Here is a 21,584-nt window from a genome sequence, read left to right as displayed (position 1 = left end):
TCTTAATAATAGACCCCCAGTAATCTATAGACTCAATTTCCTGGAGTCCTAACGGTCACCTTTACCTCTAAAGGTTAGAAAACCCTACATAATCAGTCACTCCTCACCATCACAATGCAGCTGTTTGTGCTTTAATGAAAACACCCTTTTGCATCATAAAAATGTCTCAAGAGTTCTTTCTTGACTGTTGGGCTCAAAGATCCCAAACCACGACCTCCTGCTTGGTTTCAAATAATGTGCCAGAGAGGCTCACAGAACTCGAAGAAACATTTTACTTACTAGATCATGGATTTATTGTAAAACGATGAAACTCAGGAACAGCCAGGTGGAGACACAGAGCTAGGAGGGGGAAAGGGCGTGAGGCCTCCAGGCTTCCCACTGCACCACTCTCCCAGGACTTCCATGCACTCACCAGCCCAGCTCTCTGCCCCCTGTCCTTGGGGTTTTTATGGAGGCTTCCTTATTAGTGTGGTTGATTAAATCATTAGCCGCTGCTGATCGATTCAGCCCCTCTCCCCTCTCCCGAGTTAAGGGGGTGGGATTGAGAACTCCAACCCTCCAATCACATGGTTGGCTTCCTTAGCAACCAACCCCTCCTCGGGTACTTTCCAAAAGCCACATCATTAACATAACAAGACATCTTTACTGCTCTCATCACTTAAGAAATTCCAAGGGATTTAGGAACTTTCTACCAGTCTCAGTCAAGACGGTGGGCAGGCCAGTTGCAGCATCAAGCCAGTGGCTGGAGGACATTTGAAAGTGGTATTACAATGCTGCAGGGTTCAATAAACTGGGGTTAATGGAGATGATACAATATGAGAATGACGATGTGAAAGAGGCCATAAGTAGGCTTCCTGAGAACCTTTATAACGACAGGATGTTTCACGGTAAGAGGGCACTGGACCTGACCAGGAGGCATCAGATCTTGCCTAAGGAGCAGTGGACAAAATATGAGGATAATTCTACCTTGGACTATATCTGAAAGAAGTTATTTGGGAAAGAAAGGAGTTAGGAATGGGCAAAGAAATAATCATGGTGTTGAAATCTGTGGCTGCAGCTGCCCTCAAATACTTCTAAGTTGGGCAAACCTGAAATGTACAATTTGGAACTATTTGAGCTGCAAATGTATTACTTTAAATAAATGTCTATTGTGATTATTATTATTTTTTTTTTTTAGTTTTTATTTATTTATGATAGTCACAGAGAGAGAGAGAGAGAGAGGCAGAGACACAGGCAGAGGGAAAAGCAGGCTCCATGCACCGGGAGCCCGACATGGGATTCGATCCCGGGTCTCCAGGATCGCGCCCTGAGCCAAAGGCAGGCGCCAAACCGCTGCGCCACCCAGGGATCCCGTCTATTGTGATTATTAAAAAAAAGGAACTCTGTACCAGAAACCAGGATGAGGATCAAATATGTCACAGTATCCTAAAAACCCAAAACACTTCCATTTTTGTGATTTCATGTATATTAAAAAAATTCATTAGTTTTACAGAAAATGTATATTTGCAGAAAATGTTGACCTCTAACAAAGTTGCATGACTGATATACTTTTCTTTTGTTATAATATATCCCTGGCTATATGGATAACCTAATTTGGAGATCATTTGAAGTGTCAGATTATGAGGTTATTTGAGAATGTGAAGCCTGGACCTCTTGGTTCCCTTTATGCTAAGACTTGGCCTCTTTTTAAGTAGTCTCAAGTTTTTATTTAAATTCCAGTTAGTTAACACAGTGTAAATACTAGTTTCAGGAGCAGGATTTAGTGATTCATCACTTACATACCCAGTGCTTATCATAAGTGACCTCCTTAATACCCATCAACCATTTAACCCATCCCCTGGATCACCAAGATGTGGTCTTTTTTAGCATGAAAATTAAAAAAAAAAAAAAAAAGAAAAAAGAAAATTTTAACTACTTTGAGAAAATTTTTATTTTTTAAAGATTTCTTTATTTATTCATGAGAGGCAGACATAGGCAGAGGAAGAAGCAGCCTCCCTGTGAGAAGCCTGATGCAGGACTCGATCCCAAGACCCCGTGATCATGACCTGAACCAGAGGCAGATGCTCAACCACTGAGCCACCCAGGTGCCCCAGGAAAAATTTTGTTTACTTTTTGCACATTTTTTTTTGTGAATGACTTTCAAAAAATGTTCTTCTATATCTATAGAGATTTAGAGGCTCACTGTTTAATTTCCCTTATGTCAGTACTCAAAAATGCATGCCTATAAATAGGTATTATAAGAACATTTTAAAGTCGTTCAAAAAAATATTAGGTCACAACTTTACAATAGAAAGCGTGTAAAGAGGCTCAGTAGCAATGCATTTCTGGGGATTTCTATAATTTTTTTTTTTTTATCAATACAGGGATGCCTAGGTGGCTCATTCAGTTAGCCATCTGCCTTCAGCTCAGGTCATGATCCCAGGGTCCTGAGGTCGAGTCCCAGGAGGGGCTCCTGTTCAGTGGGGAGTCTGCTTCTCCCTCTGCTCCCCTCCCTGCTTGCTCTCTCATTCACTTTCCCTTTCTCAAATAAAATAAATAAATATTAAAAAAACCCTTTTCTTATCAACACATAGAACATTTACAGTGGTGTAATTCAGAGATTGAATTTTGAATAATTTCCATCTATACTGCTGAGCACCTACCTCCTGTACAACTTTTGCTTCAGTAGAGTGGAGCTCTCTGATGCATTCTTTTTTTTTTTTTTTTTAAGATTTTTATTTATTTATTCATGAGAGACACACAGAGGAAGGCAGACATAGGCAGAGGGAGAAGCAGGCTTCCCGCAGGGAGCCTGATGTAGGACTTGATCCCAGGACGCCAGGATCAAGACCCCAGCCAAAGGCAGAAGCTCAACCACTGAGCCACCCAGGTGCCCCTCTCTGATGCATTCTTGAAGTGTTAGCACCATGATTTAATCTATTTGGGGGACATAGAAAATATTCTCTTTCCATCTTCACCTCTAATTTTTCCACCAAAAGTTAACAGGAGTCCCAGGGCACAGGAACACCTGGCTCTGGGGGTCCCAAGCAGACCAGGTTTTACCACTCACTGCTGACAAATTCCAAAGGCAGAGAGCTGAGTGGTGATGAAGCAAGAAAGGAATTTCAGAGGCTAGCACCAGGAAGACAGTGGACTAATGTCTCAAAGACTGGCCCCAAAGTGTTGAAAATACTTCTAGGTTTATGTAAGAAAAATGCGGGACAGAGGTTGGTGGGGGTCCATGCAGCTGGGCAGTGAAGGTCAGGCCGATCAGGGTCTTGAGGTAGTCAGGTGAGGTCTTGCTGGCTCCCAGCACTCCTTACTGCCTGAGGGGGTGGTTTCAGGTCCCATCACAGAATGCTTCACCTGCTAGGTCGTGGCTGAGTTAAGAGATAAGCTGGAAAGAACTTGATCAATTAGAAAGTACAAACTGAGGTCAAAATGGAAGTAGTTGAAGTCTTCCCTCAAAAACTTTAGAACAGCTCAGAAAGATGTCTGCCCATCCCTTATTATGTTTTTCTCCAATGGTAGCAAATGCTTCAAAACCACAAAGGCAGGTGGTCCATTGATGCCTTTGCAACTCAGCGTTGATGTTTGAGGGGCAGAAAGAGAAACCTGTGTTCAGAATCAATATACATTGAATTCTAGATACGTTTTAACTCAGTATCATGTTTGAGAAGGGAAACACTCAGGAATAAGAAAATTGCACAATTGTAATTTTCAACCATAACACAGTATCAGCTACATTTTGCCTTCCTTTGAGATACTCAGATGAAAGGCAGGCTGGTATGAATGCAAAGTGCTATTATCTATCTTCTCTTTGAGGCTGCATTTAGTAATCATTCTCATTTAACTTACTCTTACTGTCCTATGCATGGTTATGCTTCTAGCTCAGGAGGAAAGCAATTCTTACCATAAAAGCCACCCTATTTCAGAGTCGGGTAAAATTTAAAGCCACAAGAAAGTGAATTATACTTGACAAGAGTTAAGGCTTCTGAGTAAAAATGCATACATGCTGCAGAATTAAATTAAGCCCGCTTTTATAAACTCTCGCTCCTAGATTCCTTGGGATACTTAACTACACAAAAAAAAAGCCTCAAATACTTGAGTTTTCGATTCCCAGATTCCCAGTCATTGGGACACTGGAGCCAAAAGGACTCCAAGGAGGCACCACTTGCATCATCCCCATGTCCCCCCGAAGTAAACGGCACACCTTACACAGAGGCCTTGCATGCAGGCTGGGATGACAGGGATGCAGAGGAGAATAAAATCCCGAATGCAGATGGTAGCTGTGAGGATGAAGAGGAATCAGTGCTGCCAAATGTTTGGGAGGTAGACTCAGTAATACTTGGTGGGTAATGAGGAGAAAGAAGCTAAGGTTCTGTTCTCACACTGGGAACTGAAGAAATGGTCTCAGTCATCATGTCTTGTCAGAATCTTTGTGTTCTTTACTTCAAACTCCTGGTATCCAGGTGAATTCCTACGATCACAAACACTAGCACAGAGCCAGCTCTTTTCCATTTTCATATGCAATCCATTTCTTAAGGCCTGCAGGCTCACAGCTGCCTCGTTCCCAGGCACTTAGCAGCCAATGACTTGGGTAATTACACTAGTCAATCTCTGGGCACCATCATTTGGCTCGAAGAACAAAACTTTAAGAAACTTACCAATATCCTTCATGGCAATGATGAAACTCCTAGAATATCACTACATATAATTTACCTGGGTTTCCAAAAGCATTGTCCTCAGTGACACATTTGGGATAAAGTAGGGCCACAGAGATGCCATGGTGGTCTCCATGCACCTGCTCCAGAGAAAGATCATGAATTGTAGCTGACATGAAACTCAGAAGCCACTCCCTCACAGCTCCAACAGCCTGGAGGTAGGGCAACCTTTTTTTTCTTTTTTTTAAGATTATTTATTTATTTATTCATGAGACACAGGGGGGGGGGGGGGCGGGCAGAGACACAGGCAGAGGGAGAAGCAGGCTCCATGTAGGAAGCCCGACACGGGACTCGATCCCAGGTCTCCAGGATCACGCCCTGGGCTGAAGGCAGTGCTAAACCGCTGAGCCACCCGGGCTGCCCAGGGGCAACCTTTTTGTAATCGATCTTCTTGAGTGGATGCTTTTTTGCAATTTGTCAATTCCAAGGTGCGTTATTTTTCAAATATATACTAAATTTTGTATGTGCTAGGGATGGCCCTGGGCCACACACTTACTTTGGGACTTAGCACACACACAGGAGGAACAGAAGCTGAAAACCTAATAACCAAGTAGGGATTGTCCTGGACTAGTTAATTGGGATGAAGGTAGGGGAGCAGGTAAGGGGAAGCAAAAGGGGAACAGATTGAGATTTTTAAGGAATGTTACGGTTTCATACAAACGTTTCGGTGTTCATGTACCATCACTAGAAGAGATCTGTAGGGCCTGAAGCTTCTATAGCTCTGGAGGTTCCTCTTTAAGATAAAGAATATCAAATTATAAACGCAAAATTGCTAGGGTCTTCACAGAAACTTGGAGTGGACCACTTATAAGTAAAGTGTCTGAAGCTTAAGCTCCAATAGCTTCATCTAAAGGTGCCCCTGATGAACATGTCCTGTTCTATATTTATTTTCTAAGTAGGCTCCACACCCAGCGTGGGGCTCAAACTCACCACCCCAAGATCAAGAGTCACACTCTCCACCAACTGAACTGGTCAGGTGCCCCCACGTACTGTTCTTTAAAGTAGATGTCATGGAAAAATGGGTATGGAACTCAGTGACACTGTGCTCACTTTTCTGGAACTCAACCTACAGTGAGATAATTAAAAAACAGAACCACTTTCATCCCTAGTGCTTGACAGAAAGGAGTGGAGGAAGGTAGTTTATAAACAAAGAAACCAATTTGTTTTCTTTTTCCCCATGATTTCAACTCTACCATCTACCTCCACCTTTAACCTCTTTTAACTCAACTTATTTTATTTATTTATTTTTAAGTTTTATTTATTTAAGCAGTCTCTACACCCAACGTGATACTTGAACTCCCAACCCTGAGATCAAGAGTTGTATGCTCTTCGGACTGAGCCAGCCAGGTGCCCCTAACCCAAATGATTAACCTGATAGCCTACCTTACTCTCCAGATTTACATCTAAATGACTCATCTGTTTCTTTCTCTCTCTCTCTTTTTTTTTTAAGATTTTATTGCTCGAGAGAGAGAGAGAGAGAGAGAGAGAGAGAGAGAGAGAGAGAGAACCAGCCCAAGCAGGGGGAAAGGCAGAGTAAGAGGGAGAGGAAGAAGCAGACTCCCTGCAGACCAAGAAGCCTGACACAGGGCTCCATACCAGGATCCTGAGATCATGACCTGAGCCAAAGTCAGATGCTCAATTGACTCCATTGTTCTGTAAAAAAAATAACTTCATAAAGGGCACGGACTTCCACTATAGGGAATACTTAAAAGGAAGAGTATAAAAAACAAGGCGTGTCAAGTTCTAGTGTACCTATCGCAATACCAATATGGAGAAAGAGGTATTCTTGTACACTGTTATAAATTGGTAGAAGTCATTCTGGATATGAACTGAACTCAATAAATTTTGAATAAGCCCAGCTCTTGTGACCCAGCACTTCTAGGACTACACAGTGCAGAGATTTAGACAAGTGCTCCAGCCAGCCTCCACAGGCGCCTCCTACCAAATCTCTCCATTCATCAAAAATGAAATGGTGGTGGTGGCTTGTGATACAATCCTGTTTTGTCTTCAGTAAATGCAGATTAATGACTTTGGAAGATTCATTGCCTCCAGGTAAACAACTACAGGCCTCATTAACTCAGCTCATCTTATTCAATTAAAACTTTTTTTGAAGAGAAAATAAAGAAACAAAAAAGAAAACCTGGCAGGAATAAGCTGCACTCTCACATCCTTATTCGTCTCCAATACTATATTAATAGAAACATCTGTGAAAAAAAAGGAAGCCTCCTTTCCAGTGGAATTCGAAAGCTCTGAAGGGGGAATACTCATGCTTATACCCCTCATTGAAGCCCATATAACCAGCAGTTGGAAGGATGACTTATTTCGACAAGGGAGGGCACATTTTACATAGGAATCTATCTCATGCCTTTAAGAAAAAGAAGAGCCCTCCTGGCCCCAGGAATAATGCTAACCACCGCCACGGCCAGTGAGAAACCACAACCTCAAACTCTTGCTCTTCTCCAATAAAGTTTTGTCCAAAACCACCCTCCCCAATTTCCTCCTAAAACCTAATAAAAACTGACCTTCCCTTTTCCTCTTTGGATTTGCCCAGGGTTCACCAAAGCTAGCTTATCTTGAATTGCAATCCTTTGCTATCTCCAAATAACCTTTTTTTTTTTTTTTTTTTTTAACGTAAGTAAAATTACTGGGGCACCTGAGTGGCTCGGTGGTTGCATGTCTACCTTTGGCTCAGGTCGTGATCCCGGGATCGAGTCCCGCATCAGGGTCCCCGCAGGAAGCCTGCTTCTCCCTCTGCCTGGGTCTCTGCCTCTCCTTTTCTCTGTGTCTCATGAATAAATAAAAATCTTTAAAAAAATAAAAACAAAATAAGATTACTACTTGTGGTATTCAATATATCCAACATTGATCCAACATGTGCTGCACTAGACATTGTTTATTCGGGACATGTGAGAGCCTATTTAGCCATCCCTGCAGCCCTCTGAGTAAGAGCTATCATTTTCAAGACTCCCATCTTACAGGTGAGGAAAGGGATAATTTGCTCAAGGTCACACAGCTAGTTAAGGGGCAGTGGGGTTTAAATGAAGCCTGGTTCTGGAATCTGTGCTCTTACCCACAACTCTCCAGTACTGGGCCAGGGGCCAATATCTCAAGCCTAGAGCTGCTATGGTGGCTTGGCTTCCCAACTCACCTTCTGGCATCTACGAGGATCCCTCTCCAGCTCTTCTTCCTCAATAAGGTTGAAAGACCTTAACAAAATGGTTGTCAGAGTCTGCCCGCCCTCACCCCCACTTTGAATTTCTCAATAGCTTTCCATTGCTCTTTGCCTACAGATTAAAAGGTCAACCTATCCCGACTGAGCTAACATTTCCCTCCTCCCCCTCTGAGCTCCAGCCTCACAGCCCTAATTTTGTTCCTGAAAGGAGTTAAGCTGATCCCTCCCCTCCTCCTATTCAGTGAATTCGGTTCTCCTGGTCCTTCAAATCTCTTTCCTGACTTCCTAGATGAGGTCAAAACCCCTATTCTCAGGCCACCAAATGTAGGGAGCTTTTGCCTTTGAGGTGTCATAATTGAGTAGTTTTCACTGTTTCGGTAATATGGATAAATCAATTTAGTGCATTTTAAAAATCCTATAAAAGACTGTATTAGTAGTTATATTGGTAATGAGTCACTTAATGTCTGATCTTCCTACCAGGCTGGAAGCCCTTGAAGGCAAGGTCCTCCTCGGCTTTTGTCCACCACTGTATCTCCTGTACTAAGCGCACAGCAGCTGTCCATGTATCAAAACTTTTTGTTCAATAAATGAATGAGAGGTTCAATTATGAACATTTTCCCAACTGAGGAGCAGAATTTAACACATTGACATAAAAACATTTTAAAAAGCTGCAGTTTTCATTTTAACTAGTAAATATTCGTAAGAAATTTTACACATAAATCTACTTCTCTAAAAAAACAAACTTACATATATTCCTATTTTACATTTGAGAAACCAAAGCACAAACACATTGTATGTGTTGAAGATTGCTTTTAAATCATCACAATTCCAGGACCAACAAAAGTATTAGGCTTTTTGCTTCATTGGAGAACTCAGTATCATTATTCCCAATTATGCTCAAATATTTAAAAAATTTAATTGTGTTAATCCTTCTATATAGGACGTTAGCTAACCTGATGTTGTTGGTTTTTTTTTTTTAATGGTTGGTGCAATTCTTTCAGAAATTATATTCCACAAAATCATAGTAGGTCTAAGAATTCCTAAATCATAATATCAATACATACTCCACCTATTAATACAGAAATTATAGATTGTACATTGCCCAGCATGAGACGTCTCAATATATGGGTTTGTACTTAATTTAGAATTTAGCAATTTTACTTCCAATTACACTGGGAATAGAAAGATGATTCAATCAGATACTTTTATATATTATATAAATCTTACCTAGTAAGTATTTACTGGTTGTTGCCTATGAGCCAGGGTAAAATATTTATCAGTCAAAACTTCCATAAGATCTCCCAGATAATCTAGATCTTTTTTTTTTTTTTTAAATAATCTAGATTCTAAATACTTGCTTTCTTCTTGGGTGTTTTGGGCTTGCTCAATCCTCATACTTCTTTCTCCACTCCTGGGTCCCATTTACTTATGTCCTACGTCCACGTATTTCTCTATAGGATACTACACCTCCATTCTGGGTAAGGATCATCTCTTCTTCATCATTTTGGGGCACTCAATGAGATATAGGAAAACAAAACCAAGGTGCATAGTAGACTTTGTAACCCGATGGAGGAAGGTTTGAATCCCACAATCACTAGTTCCTAACAGAGAAAATTTCTTCACTTCACGTTTCTGATCTCCCACAGTTTTACAGGGAGGAGCAATCTGAGCAGAGGTATTTTCAGACTATTTTTAAAGAGAGAATCTTGGCCTTGTTTGGGAATTAGTAGGTTAGGGGCTTGTGGAGTAGAATAAGGCTCCCCTAGATGTGATTTCTGGTTCTCACTGTGTCCTCCAGCAAGTTACCAATATAATGTTATACATACTTGTGTCATCCCTAAAATGGAGGACAATAAAATAATCGCTGTTAACTTTTAAACCTAAACTTTGGTACAAAACAAACGCTCAATTGACTTAGAAACTACTCATTAGTTGTTGGCAGATGGGAAGATGCTAGTTATTATGAGTACAAACAGAAAGCTGGAGTTGTGATTGGTTGAGTAGCTTGCTTAAGAAATAAAATGTCTGTGGGACAAAAAAAAAGGTTTTGCTTCCTTCAAACCACCAGTCCAGCCCTGGAATTCTATTGTTTCCACAAGTTGCCTCACTAAATTCCTTCAAACATCCGGTTCAGAAGTCTCTAGGAACTTTTGTTTTTCCCTTGGAATTTCTCAGAAGGAGTTTCCAACTTCCTAATGTCTCCAGAGCCACACCGTAGACCGATTATGTTAAAAAGCTCACAAAAAAGTGGTAGGATTGGTACTACTAATTAATTCATACAAGAGTCACCTCACGGATAAGAGAGTACACAAAATTAGCATTCACAAATTGGGGGAGAGGCGGGGGAGGAGGGAGAGGAAGGAGAAAAAGAAGAGCGCCTTTGGGTGACAGGAAGTGGGAGGAGACTTTTAAAGGAGCAATTTTGGGCCCGGGGCCATTTCAGGAGTAAGACTTTTTGTCAACCTTGACTTCTCTTTGGATATGGAGAAAGCAAAAGGCAAAAAGGTAAATACAATTTTAATGGGTTTGTTTCTGTCTGTGAGAGTCTCGTGTTTCTCTCTCCTGCTAAGTATACTTGATCCTTCTTTAGAGGAGAAAAGAATGTGCTTTAGAATTTTCTCTGGTTAAAAAACGACAACAACAACCGTAAAGTCCTAACTAAGGATTGCATCCTGCTAAACTGGGGAGGGAGGAACAAGAAGAAATGGGGCTTCCTATTTCTGTTTTGAAAAGATGGTTTATCCCATCCCACAATAAGAATTTCGTATCAAGGCTGAAGAGGAGTGGTAACCGGAGAAAAGGGGAGGGGAGGGGGAAACTTTAGGAAGAGGTAATGGAGCTGAGGTTGTAGGAGAATTAGATTCTTTGATTTGCCCTCAACAAACACTGGTCCTAAACCGAAAGTGCCGAACCTATCTTTGCCCAGGGCCACTGGGCCTAGGGAATTATCCAAAGCCAGACATATTGACCAGCACCACAGAAATTAAAGGTAGGAGAGGCTTTGGGGCACGTAGTGGCTCAGCTGGCAAAGCATCCGACTTTTGACCTCATGGTCTCTCCTAGTCAGTTCAAGCCCTGCAATGGGTTCCAGGCCAGGCGTAGAGCCTACTTCCAAAAAAAAGAAAAAAGAAAGGCAGAGATGCTTTGACACTTTGTAGTGGAATCGAGCCACGGTGCTAAGGGAATCTGAGCACTTTCAAGAGTCTCTTAGAACCATCATTTTTGCCCTCTCAATTTTAAGGCTTTAGTCTGGCCCCAAAGTGAGGAGTTTGTAAGTAAGGCTCTGCAAACATAAAACCTGAATACGAGTGGAAAGCTGCTATAGAGATGTAAAATGCCATACAAATGTTAATTTGTCCTGTACCCCCCACCTTGGGGACACTGGAAAGGATTTAGTTAGGGATTTTGTGTCCTTCTGAAATGCCTACCTGTGTTCCCATAGTCCCTGAGCCTCAGCATCTGAAAAACAAAATAATAAATTGTCGCCAGGCTGCTGTGGGGAGTAAAGGAAAGAGAATGAGAAATTTGTCAACACCTTATGCAAGAGGTTAGTTTCTCTATCAGTACCCCCACTGTTCTCTCCCTGCTGCTGCTTTTTTTTTTTTTTTTTTTAATTCTCTCGCTGCTTCTGGCTCAATTAGACAATGTTTGAGTGCCTCTGAGGAAAGAAAAATCCTGCCCTTAGGCAGCTTACCGTCAAATGGAGTAGCAAGCATGGATCGAATCACACCAGCAAATGGAAAACTGCCACTGATTAGCGGGAGAAGTGAGGCAATGCCTAGACTTGACTTGGTCTGAGACTGTTAGGAAGGGCTGCCAGGTGTAGGGCTACTGGAAATGAGGTTCTGAAGGAGAAGGAAGATTTATGGAAGTCAGTAGAAGGCTGAGGTGGTGAGTGACATCCCTCCGGGCCATGGTAACTAGGCTGGAAAGGAATTCTGTGAGTAGCCCTTGGGCAATGGGGCTGCTAGGCTGAATTAAAGACATTTGTGTATCTTCAATGAACCACTGAATAAGTATATAGAATCCCTCTGGCAATAGCAGGGAAAGCTTTCTTGGGAAGAGGTCCAGAACAAAGGAATGGGGGAGGAAAATCTTCAGGTGAGAGAATAATGGATATGGTGACTGATGTAAGGGCTGCCCCCCACCCCCCAGACACACACACAAAGAGCCTAGTTTCTTCTACATCTGTGGTTTGTTTGTACCCCTATTTTCTCTCTTTTCTCATATTTTCAAATCAGCCTCCCATCTTCCCTGTCTTATAAGCAAACCTGAGGTTAAGGTGATTTCCCAGAGGAGAATCCACATGCCAGTGGTGGATAGGGACCATGCTGGCGCCGTGGATGCGAGTTATCTTGAGGCAGGTAGTGTGTGCGGTGGTGGGAAGAGTGACTGGCTCCTCTGTCGCCGGCAGGGCTCCACGAAGTCGGGGGAAGACTACCTGGCTGGCCAATCCCAACCTGTGTCGGAAGAAGCCAAAGAGAAACAGCAGGCGTACGGTGAACCAAAGTTACCAGGAACCTCAGCAAGTGGGACCAAACGGAAGAGATCTATGAAAGAAGGCAAAGGTAAGAAGTCGACAAGCCCCCAACTCTCATTGCCTTGGGTTTAAGAAAAGCATGGAAATTTTCTGAAGGAATAGGAAAAGTAGGAAAGGGGGTCCCTGGGTGGCTCAGTTGGTTAAGGGTCTGTCTTGGGCTCAGGGTCCTGGGACCCAGCCCTGCCTCAGGCTCCCTGCTTCTCCCTCTGCCGCTCCCCCTGCTTGTGCTCTCTCACTCTTTCTCTCAAATAAATAAAGTCTTTTTTAAAAAAAAAGAAAAGAAAAGAAAAGAAAGGAAACCTAGGAAAGAAAAATGGCCCTGTGTTCTGAAAACCCTCCACTTTCTTTGGGGCCCAGCTTACACGCCTCCCCTCCCTTCAGCCGCCTCTGTGAAAACTGGTGTCTTGGGGTCTCCAAGCTCTGACCATATATTTGGGTCCGATTTTGCCTTCACTCGCTACTCAGTGTTAAGGATCTCAATGTACAGCGATTCAGGGACAGACTGCTCTAAATTTGAAATCCCATCCTTGAAGCCCCCCTTTATTTTTGTAAGAATTGAGTTTAGTACTTACGCTCGCTGGGCCAGGTGGGGTGGGGTGCAGACTCGGTTGTAATTTATATGGAATAATAGGTAGCAATGCCTACGTTAGACCTGGCTAGGCCTGTGCCCTCGATAAACCCTGTTAGTGTGGGGATAGTTGCCTGTTCCGGAGGTGTGTTCTGGAAGTCTCCGCTGAACAGTGGGAATGTGTGAGAGAGCTGTGTGCAGGGAGCCCGGAGCACTGCCCTGAGTGGGGTGGGGCTGACCCAACTCCGAGAATGGGTGGCTGTGGGTAGCAATGCCCAGTGGTTTGTTTTGTTCTTTGGTGAGAGGACAAGGCACCCCTGAGGTCTTATGATGTCATGTTTAAAATTGCTCTCATTCCCCTGGCTGGGGAGCAAGTTCTCTAATACAGCCTCCTTGGAGTCTGTGGGTTTAGGTGCTCACAGATGAGCAAGTAGGAAGTAAAAACTGGAGATTCAGTATTAAGTCAGTCCCAGGTTTGAGGTTCTGTCCTTTAGGGTTTTTTTTTTTTTCTTTTTTTAAGATTTTATTTATTTATGTGTCACAGAGCACAAGCAGGAGGAGAAGCAGGCTCCCTGCTGAGCAGGGAGCCCAATGCAAGGTTCAGTCCCAGGACCCCGGGATCATGACCTGAGCCACCCCGGGGGCCCCTGTCCCTTGGAGGTTATGGGGTCGTTGGCAAGTCATTAACTATACGGTGGGGATTGGACTGTACAACTGAAAGTTGTACTTGGACATTTTAAAAGGCCACACAAAAGTGAGGTATTACTAATTTCATCCATTCTCCTCCAGCTTCCTGTTCAGAAAAGACGGCACAAGAGAGTACAAGAGTAAGAATTCGGAAGAAAATCCCAGTTCCTCCATTACCTTCGAAACTGCCACCAGCCAACTTGCTTCACCGAGACATCCTGCGGGCCTGGTGCCAAGAACTCAAGCTGAGCACCAAAGGCCAGGTGATGGCCCAGGGTTGGAGACCTTGCTCCCGGGAGGAGGGGTAGGATCCTTACTTGATTGTTAACTCATTTTTCTCTTGTCTTAGAAATTAGATGTATATAAGCGAATCTGCGAATATGCTTACCCAGATCAAAAGGTAAGTGACTTGACCCAGTGGAAGGCTTAGTTCTCTTTCTTTTTCTTTTTTTTTTTTTTTTTTTAAGATTTCTTTATTTCTTTATTTATGATAGACCTAGAGAGAGTGGGACTGGATCCCTGGACTCCAGGATTGGGCCCTGGGCCAAAGGCAGCGCTAAACCACTGAGCCACCCAGGGATCCCCCCTTAGTTCTCTTTCTAATGCCCTATTTTAGCATCACAAAGTCGGTGGAGAGCTGGCCTTAGCCCCTCCTTCCCTCCTTCCACTCCTCCTTCTGAGGAAGAACAGCACCCCTTACCCCCCTTCTCACCAACATTGTGAAAATCATAAAAATGAGGCCAGCACTTCTGACAGCACCTTAACCTTGTAAACCCTGTTTGTAGACAAACATTCCTGTCACCGCAGAGGAGGCCAAGATTCTCACCCAGACACAAAGAAGGTTGATGATGGACAAGGGGGAAATGTCTCTGGAAAGTCCTGGAACAAAGATACCTTCTGATGGAACCTACCCTCCTGAAGTGGCTGCCCCCGCTGAGGGGTCTGATGCTCTCCTGGAGGGGGTCAATACTGTTGTTGTGACCACTTCGGCCCCAGATTCCGTGTTTGCCTCCTGGTCCAGAATTGCAGCCAGGGCTGGGAAGATGGAGACAGTGGCATCGCCACAGGAGGCCCACGGTAAGGCCGGGGGTGCCATCTGGTTCTGGTCCCCTTGAGGAAAAAAATGCTATTGATTATTAACCTCCAATCAATTTTAGGGTACATCAAAATCATGGAAAGGGTTGGGGCTTCCTGGGCCCTACCTACAGAGTTTCTGATTCGGCTCTGAGCTAAGGCCTGGGAATTTTCATTTCTAACAATTTTTCGGCCAGGGCTGATGATGCTAGTCTGGGGGCCGCGCTTGGGTGGCTCCGTCGGTGAAGCGTCGGTCTTCTGCTCAGGCCATGGTCACGGGGTCCTGGGATCCAGCCCTGAGCCCCCCTTCCTGCTCTGCAGAGTCACCTTCTCCCTCTCCTCTGCCTCTCCTCCCTGCTTGTGTGTTCTCTCTCTGTCTCAAATAAATAAATAAGATCTTTTAAAAAAAGAAAAGGAAAGGAAACCACTGCTACAAATTTTTTTTTATTATTTTTATTTATTTATTCATGAGAGACACAGAGAGAGAGCCAGAGACACAGGCAGAGGGAGAAGCAGGCTCCATGCAAGGAGCCCGACGTGGGACTCGATCCCGGGTCTCCAGGATCACATCCTGCCTGGGCCAAAGGCAGGTGCTCAACCTCTGAGCCACCCAGGGATCCCAACTGCTACAAATTACTGATGTCATCAGGAGGGAATGGCAATCTGTTTGGCTTTATTTTTCATTTCCCTTCTTTAAGGAATTAAAAGTAAGGGCAAGCTCAAAAATCAACTGCCTGAGCTTAAGCCCCGGATCTTCTAGCATCTGTTAAGCGAGTGACATTAACAAGTTGTTTAATATAGTTCCCGATTTCCTCATCGTAAAATTGGTTAAAAATCACACCTACCTCATAATGTTGTAAGAATTATAGGACATAAAATTAAGAGACCATAAACTGGTTAGCACAATGCAATGCCTGTTGAGACCCCGAACCTATTTCACGCAGGCCTTCCCAGACCACTCCGGTTTAGTCTATTGAAGGAAACCAGAGTGTATCACCCCAAATTATACCTATTCTAAATTGTTTTAAAATTTATAATAAAAACTGTTTTGAGCTAATGGCAGCTGAAGAGCAGCAAACCCAGAAAAAGTGCTCGACTGCCTAAAGGCAGGTTGTAGATTCTCTTTTTGCCAGAGACAATCACCTGAGGGGTGGCACCAGAGAAACCTTACTTCTTTTTTTTTTTTTTAATATTTTATTTATTTATTCATAAGAGACAAACACAGAGAGAGAAGCACAGACACAGGCAGAGGGAGAAGCAGGCTCCACGCAGGGAGCCCGACATGGGACTCGATCCCGGGTCTCCAGGATCACGCCCTGGGCTGAAAGCAACGCTAAACCGCTGAGCCACCCAGGCTGCCCCGAAACCTTACTTCTTTGTTCCTTCCCATAGATTGAGCATCCCACTGTTTGTCTAAAACTGCTTCCCTTTTTCCTGTCATTTCTCTACAAATCCCTTGGTTTTTTGGAAAAGCCAGGATTCTAAGCTGCCATGTTCACTTTCACTGGTGGTTTCTTCCAAGTGACCTGTGCCAATGTTTGTGCCATTAACAAATTGGTTTTCTCTTGATCTTTTTGTTAGGAATACTGTGTTGCAGACCTAGGATGGGTAGAGGTAAAGCTTTGCCTCCTTTGCACTATCATTTACCCCCTTGGAGCTATACCACCTCCAACTATGCTTTCTTCTTTTTAGACATTTTAACAGGAACTGTTTTGTATGGTTTTCTAAAAAAGAGCAAGACAGAGAAGGTTGAGCTAGGATTCCAGGGTTCCTATCTTGGAACTGGCAAGAAAAGTAGTGGAAACAAAGACCATAATATATTCTCGACCAAAAGAACATTAGAATTTGGCCAGGCTGTGTTCATACTTGCCTCTCTTTTCTTCTTTAGGTGCCAAGTGGTGTGTGGTCCATGGGAGAAGTATGCCTGCAGACACAGAAGGTTGGGTTCACCTGCAATTTCATGCAGGACAAGCCTGGGTGCCTGAAAAGCGGGGGAGAGTATGCGCCCTCTTCTTGCTCCCCGCTTGTAACTTTCCACCCCCACAGCTGGAGGACAACATGCTGTGCCCCAAATGTGTTCGCAGGTAACTACCTGGTGCATTTCTACAAACTAAAACTGGACACCTGGTTTCTAGCTGGGGGAGATTGGAGATACATGTCAATCTTAAATAGCCCTGTATTTTGAGTTAAGTCTATTCTTAGGAAAAAGAACATTTAGAGGTCAGGGCTAACTGCTTCTACCTAGAGACCCTCCCATAATTATGGAGAAACAAGTCTTGATTAATTACTATATTACAGGTATATGCACTTCACAGAAATAATGACTAGCAAAACAACAGCAACAAAACCCTTTAAGTAGACTACAGTCTAATGGGGATGACTGGTATGTAAAGAGCTGTAATGCCATCCGATGACTAGTATCAAAGAAGAGGTTTCTTAACTTCAAGGAAGAATTGCCTAGATGGAAAGAAGGAGAAAGCTCATTTTTCAATAGGGACCAACGCCAAGGCTGAGAGAACTTAGGACAAAGTAGAAATTGTAAGTATTGTAGTGTGGCAGATTATGGTTTAAAAAAAAAAAAAAAGGGCCAGCTTCCTCCTAACAAAATGGGCATAATGCCTATCTGAAGTATTGTGAAGATTAGATGAGTGAATAAATGTAAAGTTCTTAGCCCTGTGTCTAACATGCAAACATTCCAAAAAATGTGGGTACTAATCATTCCAGCAAATGGGATTCCTTTCAGCGTCCTCATAAAGAGAGAAATATACAATGTATGCAAAAACCAGTTTGGGCTCAAATTGAGCTTTATAGATTTTTAAGTAATATCATTAGTTTGGGGTCTAATTATAGTAAGCTTTGAAGGTTCAGAATTTAACCAGTTGCCCATGGTGTTCTTTCAAAAGATGTCTTTAGTTATGTGATGTGATCAATGACATACCTTTGTAATCACCAAACAACCAACTATAAACTCACAATTATGAAGAGAAGAAAAAGGGTTTTCTCTATAATTTAAATTCTAAGCCAATTGAAATAAACATATTAAATGACTGGCTGATGCGGAATAGGTAAATTTGTTCTCTGTATAAACTAGACTAGCTAATTCATAAAGATTTCTGTCTCTAAATAAGAATGGGAAGTATTTTTATTAAAACAAGCCATTACTGGGGCGCCTGGGTGGCTTCGTGGTTGAGCATCTGCCTTCTGCTCAGGTCCTGATCGCAGGGACCCGGGATTGAGTCCCACATCAGGCTTCCTACATGGAGCCTGCTTCTCCCTCTGCCTGTGTCTCTGCCTCTCTCTGTGTCTCTCATGAATAAATAAAATCTTTTAAATAAATAAATACAAGCCATTACAATTGACAAACTCCGGGAGCGAGGTGGAGCAGAGTGAGCACAGTTCTGTGTTGAAGCCACAGGCATGGCATTGGCTCAGGGAAGGGAACAGTCCTCTTCTGGAATCCTGTTTGTACCAGCGACCATTTCCACAGCTTTACACACACCACTTCACCCTCCTGAGCCATGGTTCCCACATCTGTAATATGAGGAGCCAAGTGGACAGGGTGGTGTACAAAAGTCACCTATGGTATTAAAACTAAGAAGTCTTCAAGAAGGGACGCCTGGGTGGCTCAGCGGTAAGTCACTGAAAAGTTTACACACCTGTAAAGAAATTTTTATTCATAAAGGCTATTGTATTTAGGGATTTATATATATTCATGAGAGACAGAGAGAGAGCAGAGGGATAGAATAGGATAGATATGGAAAATTTTACAATTTTTGAGGATTAGAGTGACAGGCACAGAATCTGGTGATTTGCTGGGAGATGGGCCACTGCAGGGTTTGAAGCTAGTGCATGCGGCGAGGCTTACATTGCCAAAGAGGGAAGGGTGTGAGAGCTGTCAGGACAATGTTGTGGGAAAGCTGTTTGTAATGTGTTTTAAGAGCCTAGCATCTTCTAACGGTACCAAGACAGAATCTGGCTTTAAGTAATATCACATGAAGCTGAAGAAAGTTCAAATGATACACTTGCTTGGATAAGATGAGACCCAGAGCAGTAAAGGACACAGGTGATTTGGTGATGCTTGAATACGGGGAGCGGACAAGTGGAAAGGGTGACTGGAGGTGTTTTCCAAAAGCACAAATGGAGAGATGTGGCAATAGGATGCTCAAAGGGCATTTCCTTTTATGCTGCATTGCAGACAGAGAGCCCAGGTGTGCTTCTGGGCCTACTTTGGGAGAGGGGCCTTCAGAGAGGCAGGACCGGGAAGAGGACTATCGCTCTGAATGGAGGGGTTTGGTGCAGCCCAGACTTGCCTCCCACATCCCTCTCCGCAGCCCTCCGTCGGCCTGCAGGGGGCCTATCATCCTTAGTGTCAAGGTTACTGAACACCAGGGGTCTTGGACAGCTGGCTGAGCATAGAAGCCTGAAGTGGGTGGGACCCTCAGGCTAGACCCCCCTCCACCAGCCAGGAGTGGCAGCCCCTGGACCCTGGCACAGTTAACTGTCTCCCACAGAAGACAAGGAGAGTGTGCACTTCTTTTTTCCCCCTTCTGGCTGTCCTACTTCCCGCCAATTGTCGTTGCCAAGAACGTTGAATAGAATTGAGGTCACTCTGGAGAGTCCTTTAATGACCTACCGAGGCCATTGGGCAAATGGTAAAAGGTCCACTCTGGGGCCTCTGCTGCCCATGGGTTGCCAAGGACAGATACATATTACGGAGACATAACTTGGCTAATAGTCCCAGTCCCAATGGCCTGGTTGCATGCTTTCCACTTACTATACTTTCTTTTTTTTTTTTTTTGTAAGATGTTATTTATTCATAAGAGACAGAGAGGCAGAGACATAGGCAGAAGGAGAAGCAGGCTCCATGCAGGGAACCCGATGTGGGACTCGATCCCGGGTCTCCAGGATCACGCACTGGGCTGAACGCAGAGGCTCAACCACTGAGCCACCCTGGCGTCCTTCCACTTACTATCCTACAGTTTAAGGACAAGTCCACCAGGGCATTTCCTGGCTGTTTTCAAGGGTACAATTAATGTTTCTTCTTGGATCTCCTCTTTCTAAAAACAAACATTTTGTTTGCTTTATAGGAATAAGGTGTTAATGAAAAGCCTCCAATGAGCTTTCGATAGCAGGAAAAGGGACACAGCTGTGATTATAATCAATGGTACAAAGAGAACTACAATCAACTCCGTGGTGACACTGATGGCCGGACTGTTGGCTGCTCACACCCTCCATGCTTCCTGCTTACAGGGGCACAGGCTAGTGCATTGCAGATGTTACCCTCCAACCTCCATGGGGCCTGTGGCTTCATGGGTTGAGATGCAGGAGCTCTTAGATTTTAAATTGGAAGAGAATTTCAGAAATTACCATTCATTCTACTTAATAAGAAGAAAAAGTCATTCATACTACCAAACGTTTGCCCTTCTGAAATAGAAGTGACCTTAACTTCTTTTAAAGTGGGAACCTGAGCCCCGCCTGGCAGAGGGTTTGGGAATGGGAGGTGGAGTGGAAAGTACAGGTGTGCTTCCACGCTGGATTTCTCTGCAATTCCAACTCCTCCAGAGACGGCTACACCCTCTTAGGTTCGTGACTTCAGGCTGTTGAGTATTTTAAACCAAAGGGAAAGCCGTTATTCTTTCCCACTCCCAGAAACATACTCTTAATATAGAAAACATTTTTTGATGTTTTCTTAATAACCTGAGACCTCTATGGTATGTCTCTGGGATAATAATATGGAACACTTTGCGGGTATTATTTCTACTTGTAACTATCTTGTGTGTTTTTCCTGCTTAAAAATATTTAAGGGTACTTCTGAATCATAAATTCATAATGTATTGGATTTTAAATTGTATATAAAATCATCTATTGTATATAGGAGGCCATATGCATTGTGGGCAAATTCTTAATATTAACTCAGGATTAAGCTAAAAATCATGATTTTCTTTGGCATGATTCTTTTTTAAAACCACTCAATGAAGTATGAGTAACATTTTAAAAAAGCTATACATTTAATGTATATAATTTGATGAGTTCGATTCATTTAGAATTTTTTGTGTCCTTCCTAAATTTATAGTCCTGCGGTTCTTAGAAAATATTTTTTTTCACTTGTGTTCTTATGGCAGATTCCAACATTGTTTTATTGTTGTGGATTTGGAGATTATGAAAACTTTTTCCCCCTCTAATGTACTGGAAGGAGTAGTAGAGTTAGAAAGTTTGTAACCATTAGGATATGGACAGATTTGGGCAAGAATCCTCAATAAATGTTAAAAAATGTTAAATGTTTGTTGACAAGCAAGATATTTATATGATCTTGCAGTGTCTCCACACCGATTACTCATTAATGGTCAGAGTTTTTCAGTGTAAAAAATAGTATATGCATTTGATTCCTTATATCTTATTGTACACATATTATTAATTTTAATTTTGCTTCCTTTTTAAGCTTTTTCCCTATTTTTAGTGGATTGTTCACTTTTCTATTCCTTGGCCTTCCCAATCTGCTTTCAGATAGCTTCCTAGTCCTAACACACAAAAGTAAACTTTATAAAATCAGTTGTGTTCCACTACGAAGATGACTATCTACCCCTTTTTCCTGCCCCTAGCAAGGTGAAATCTCTAAAGTTGCATTTATTCCCCAGCACTCTCTACTGCCCACAAGGTGGGCAAGGTGAAATCTCTAAAGTTGCATTTATTCCCCAGCACTCTCTACTGCCCACAAGCCTCCCCCAGAATTTACTATAGTTTTAACTACCCTAGTCTATCCCTCCTTCAGTATCTCCCTCCCAGGGTCCCAAAATATTACCAAGGGGGAAAAAAAGCACTTGGAACTCAATATTCCATGCC

The 21,584-nt window shown here is 43.0% G+C and overlaps 1 protein-coding gene across 1 annotated transcript; it reads left to right on the top strand.

The window, feature by feature from the left end:
• The first annotated feature begins 13,052 nt into the window (after positions 1-13,052).
• On the top strand, positions 13,053-19,879 carry DPPA4 (developmental pluripotency associated 4). The gene is made up of 6 exons (XM_049105243.1): positions 13,053-13,128; positions 13,773-13,933; positions 14,020-14,070; positions 14,456-14,747; positions 16,633-16,828; positions 19,832-19,879. The coding sequence occupies exons 1-6, from the start codon at positions 13,053-13,055 to the stop codon at positions 19,860-19,862; spliced, it is 807 nt and encodes a 268-aa protein (XP_048961200.1). The 3' UTR covers positions 19,863-19,879.
• The last annotated feature ends 1,705 nt before the right edge of the window (positions 19,880-21,584 follow it).

Source organism: Canis lupus, chromosome 33 (genome assembly GCF_003254725.2).
Source record: "Canis lupus dingo isolate Sandy chromosome 33, ASM325472v2, whole genome shotgun sequence".
NCBI lineage: Eukaryota > Metazoa > Chordata > Mammalia > Carnivora > Canidae > Canis > Canis lupus.
The sequence above is the reverse complement of the archived record's forward strand: the minus strand, read 5'-3'. Positions and strand labels throughout refer to the sequence as shown.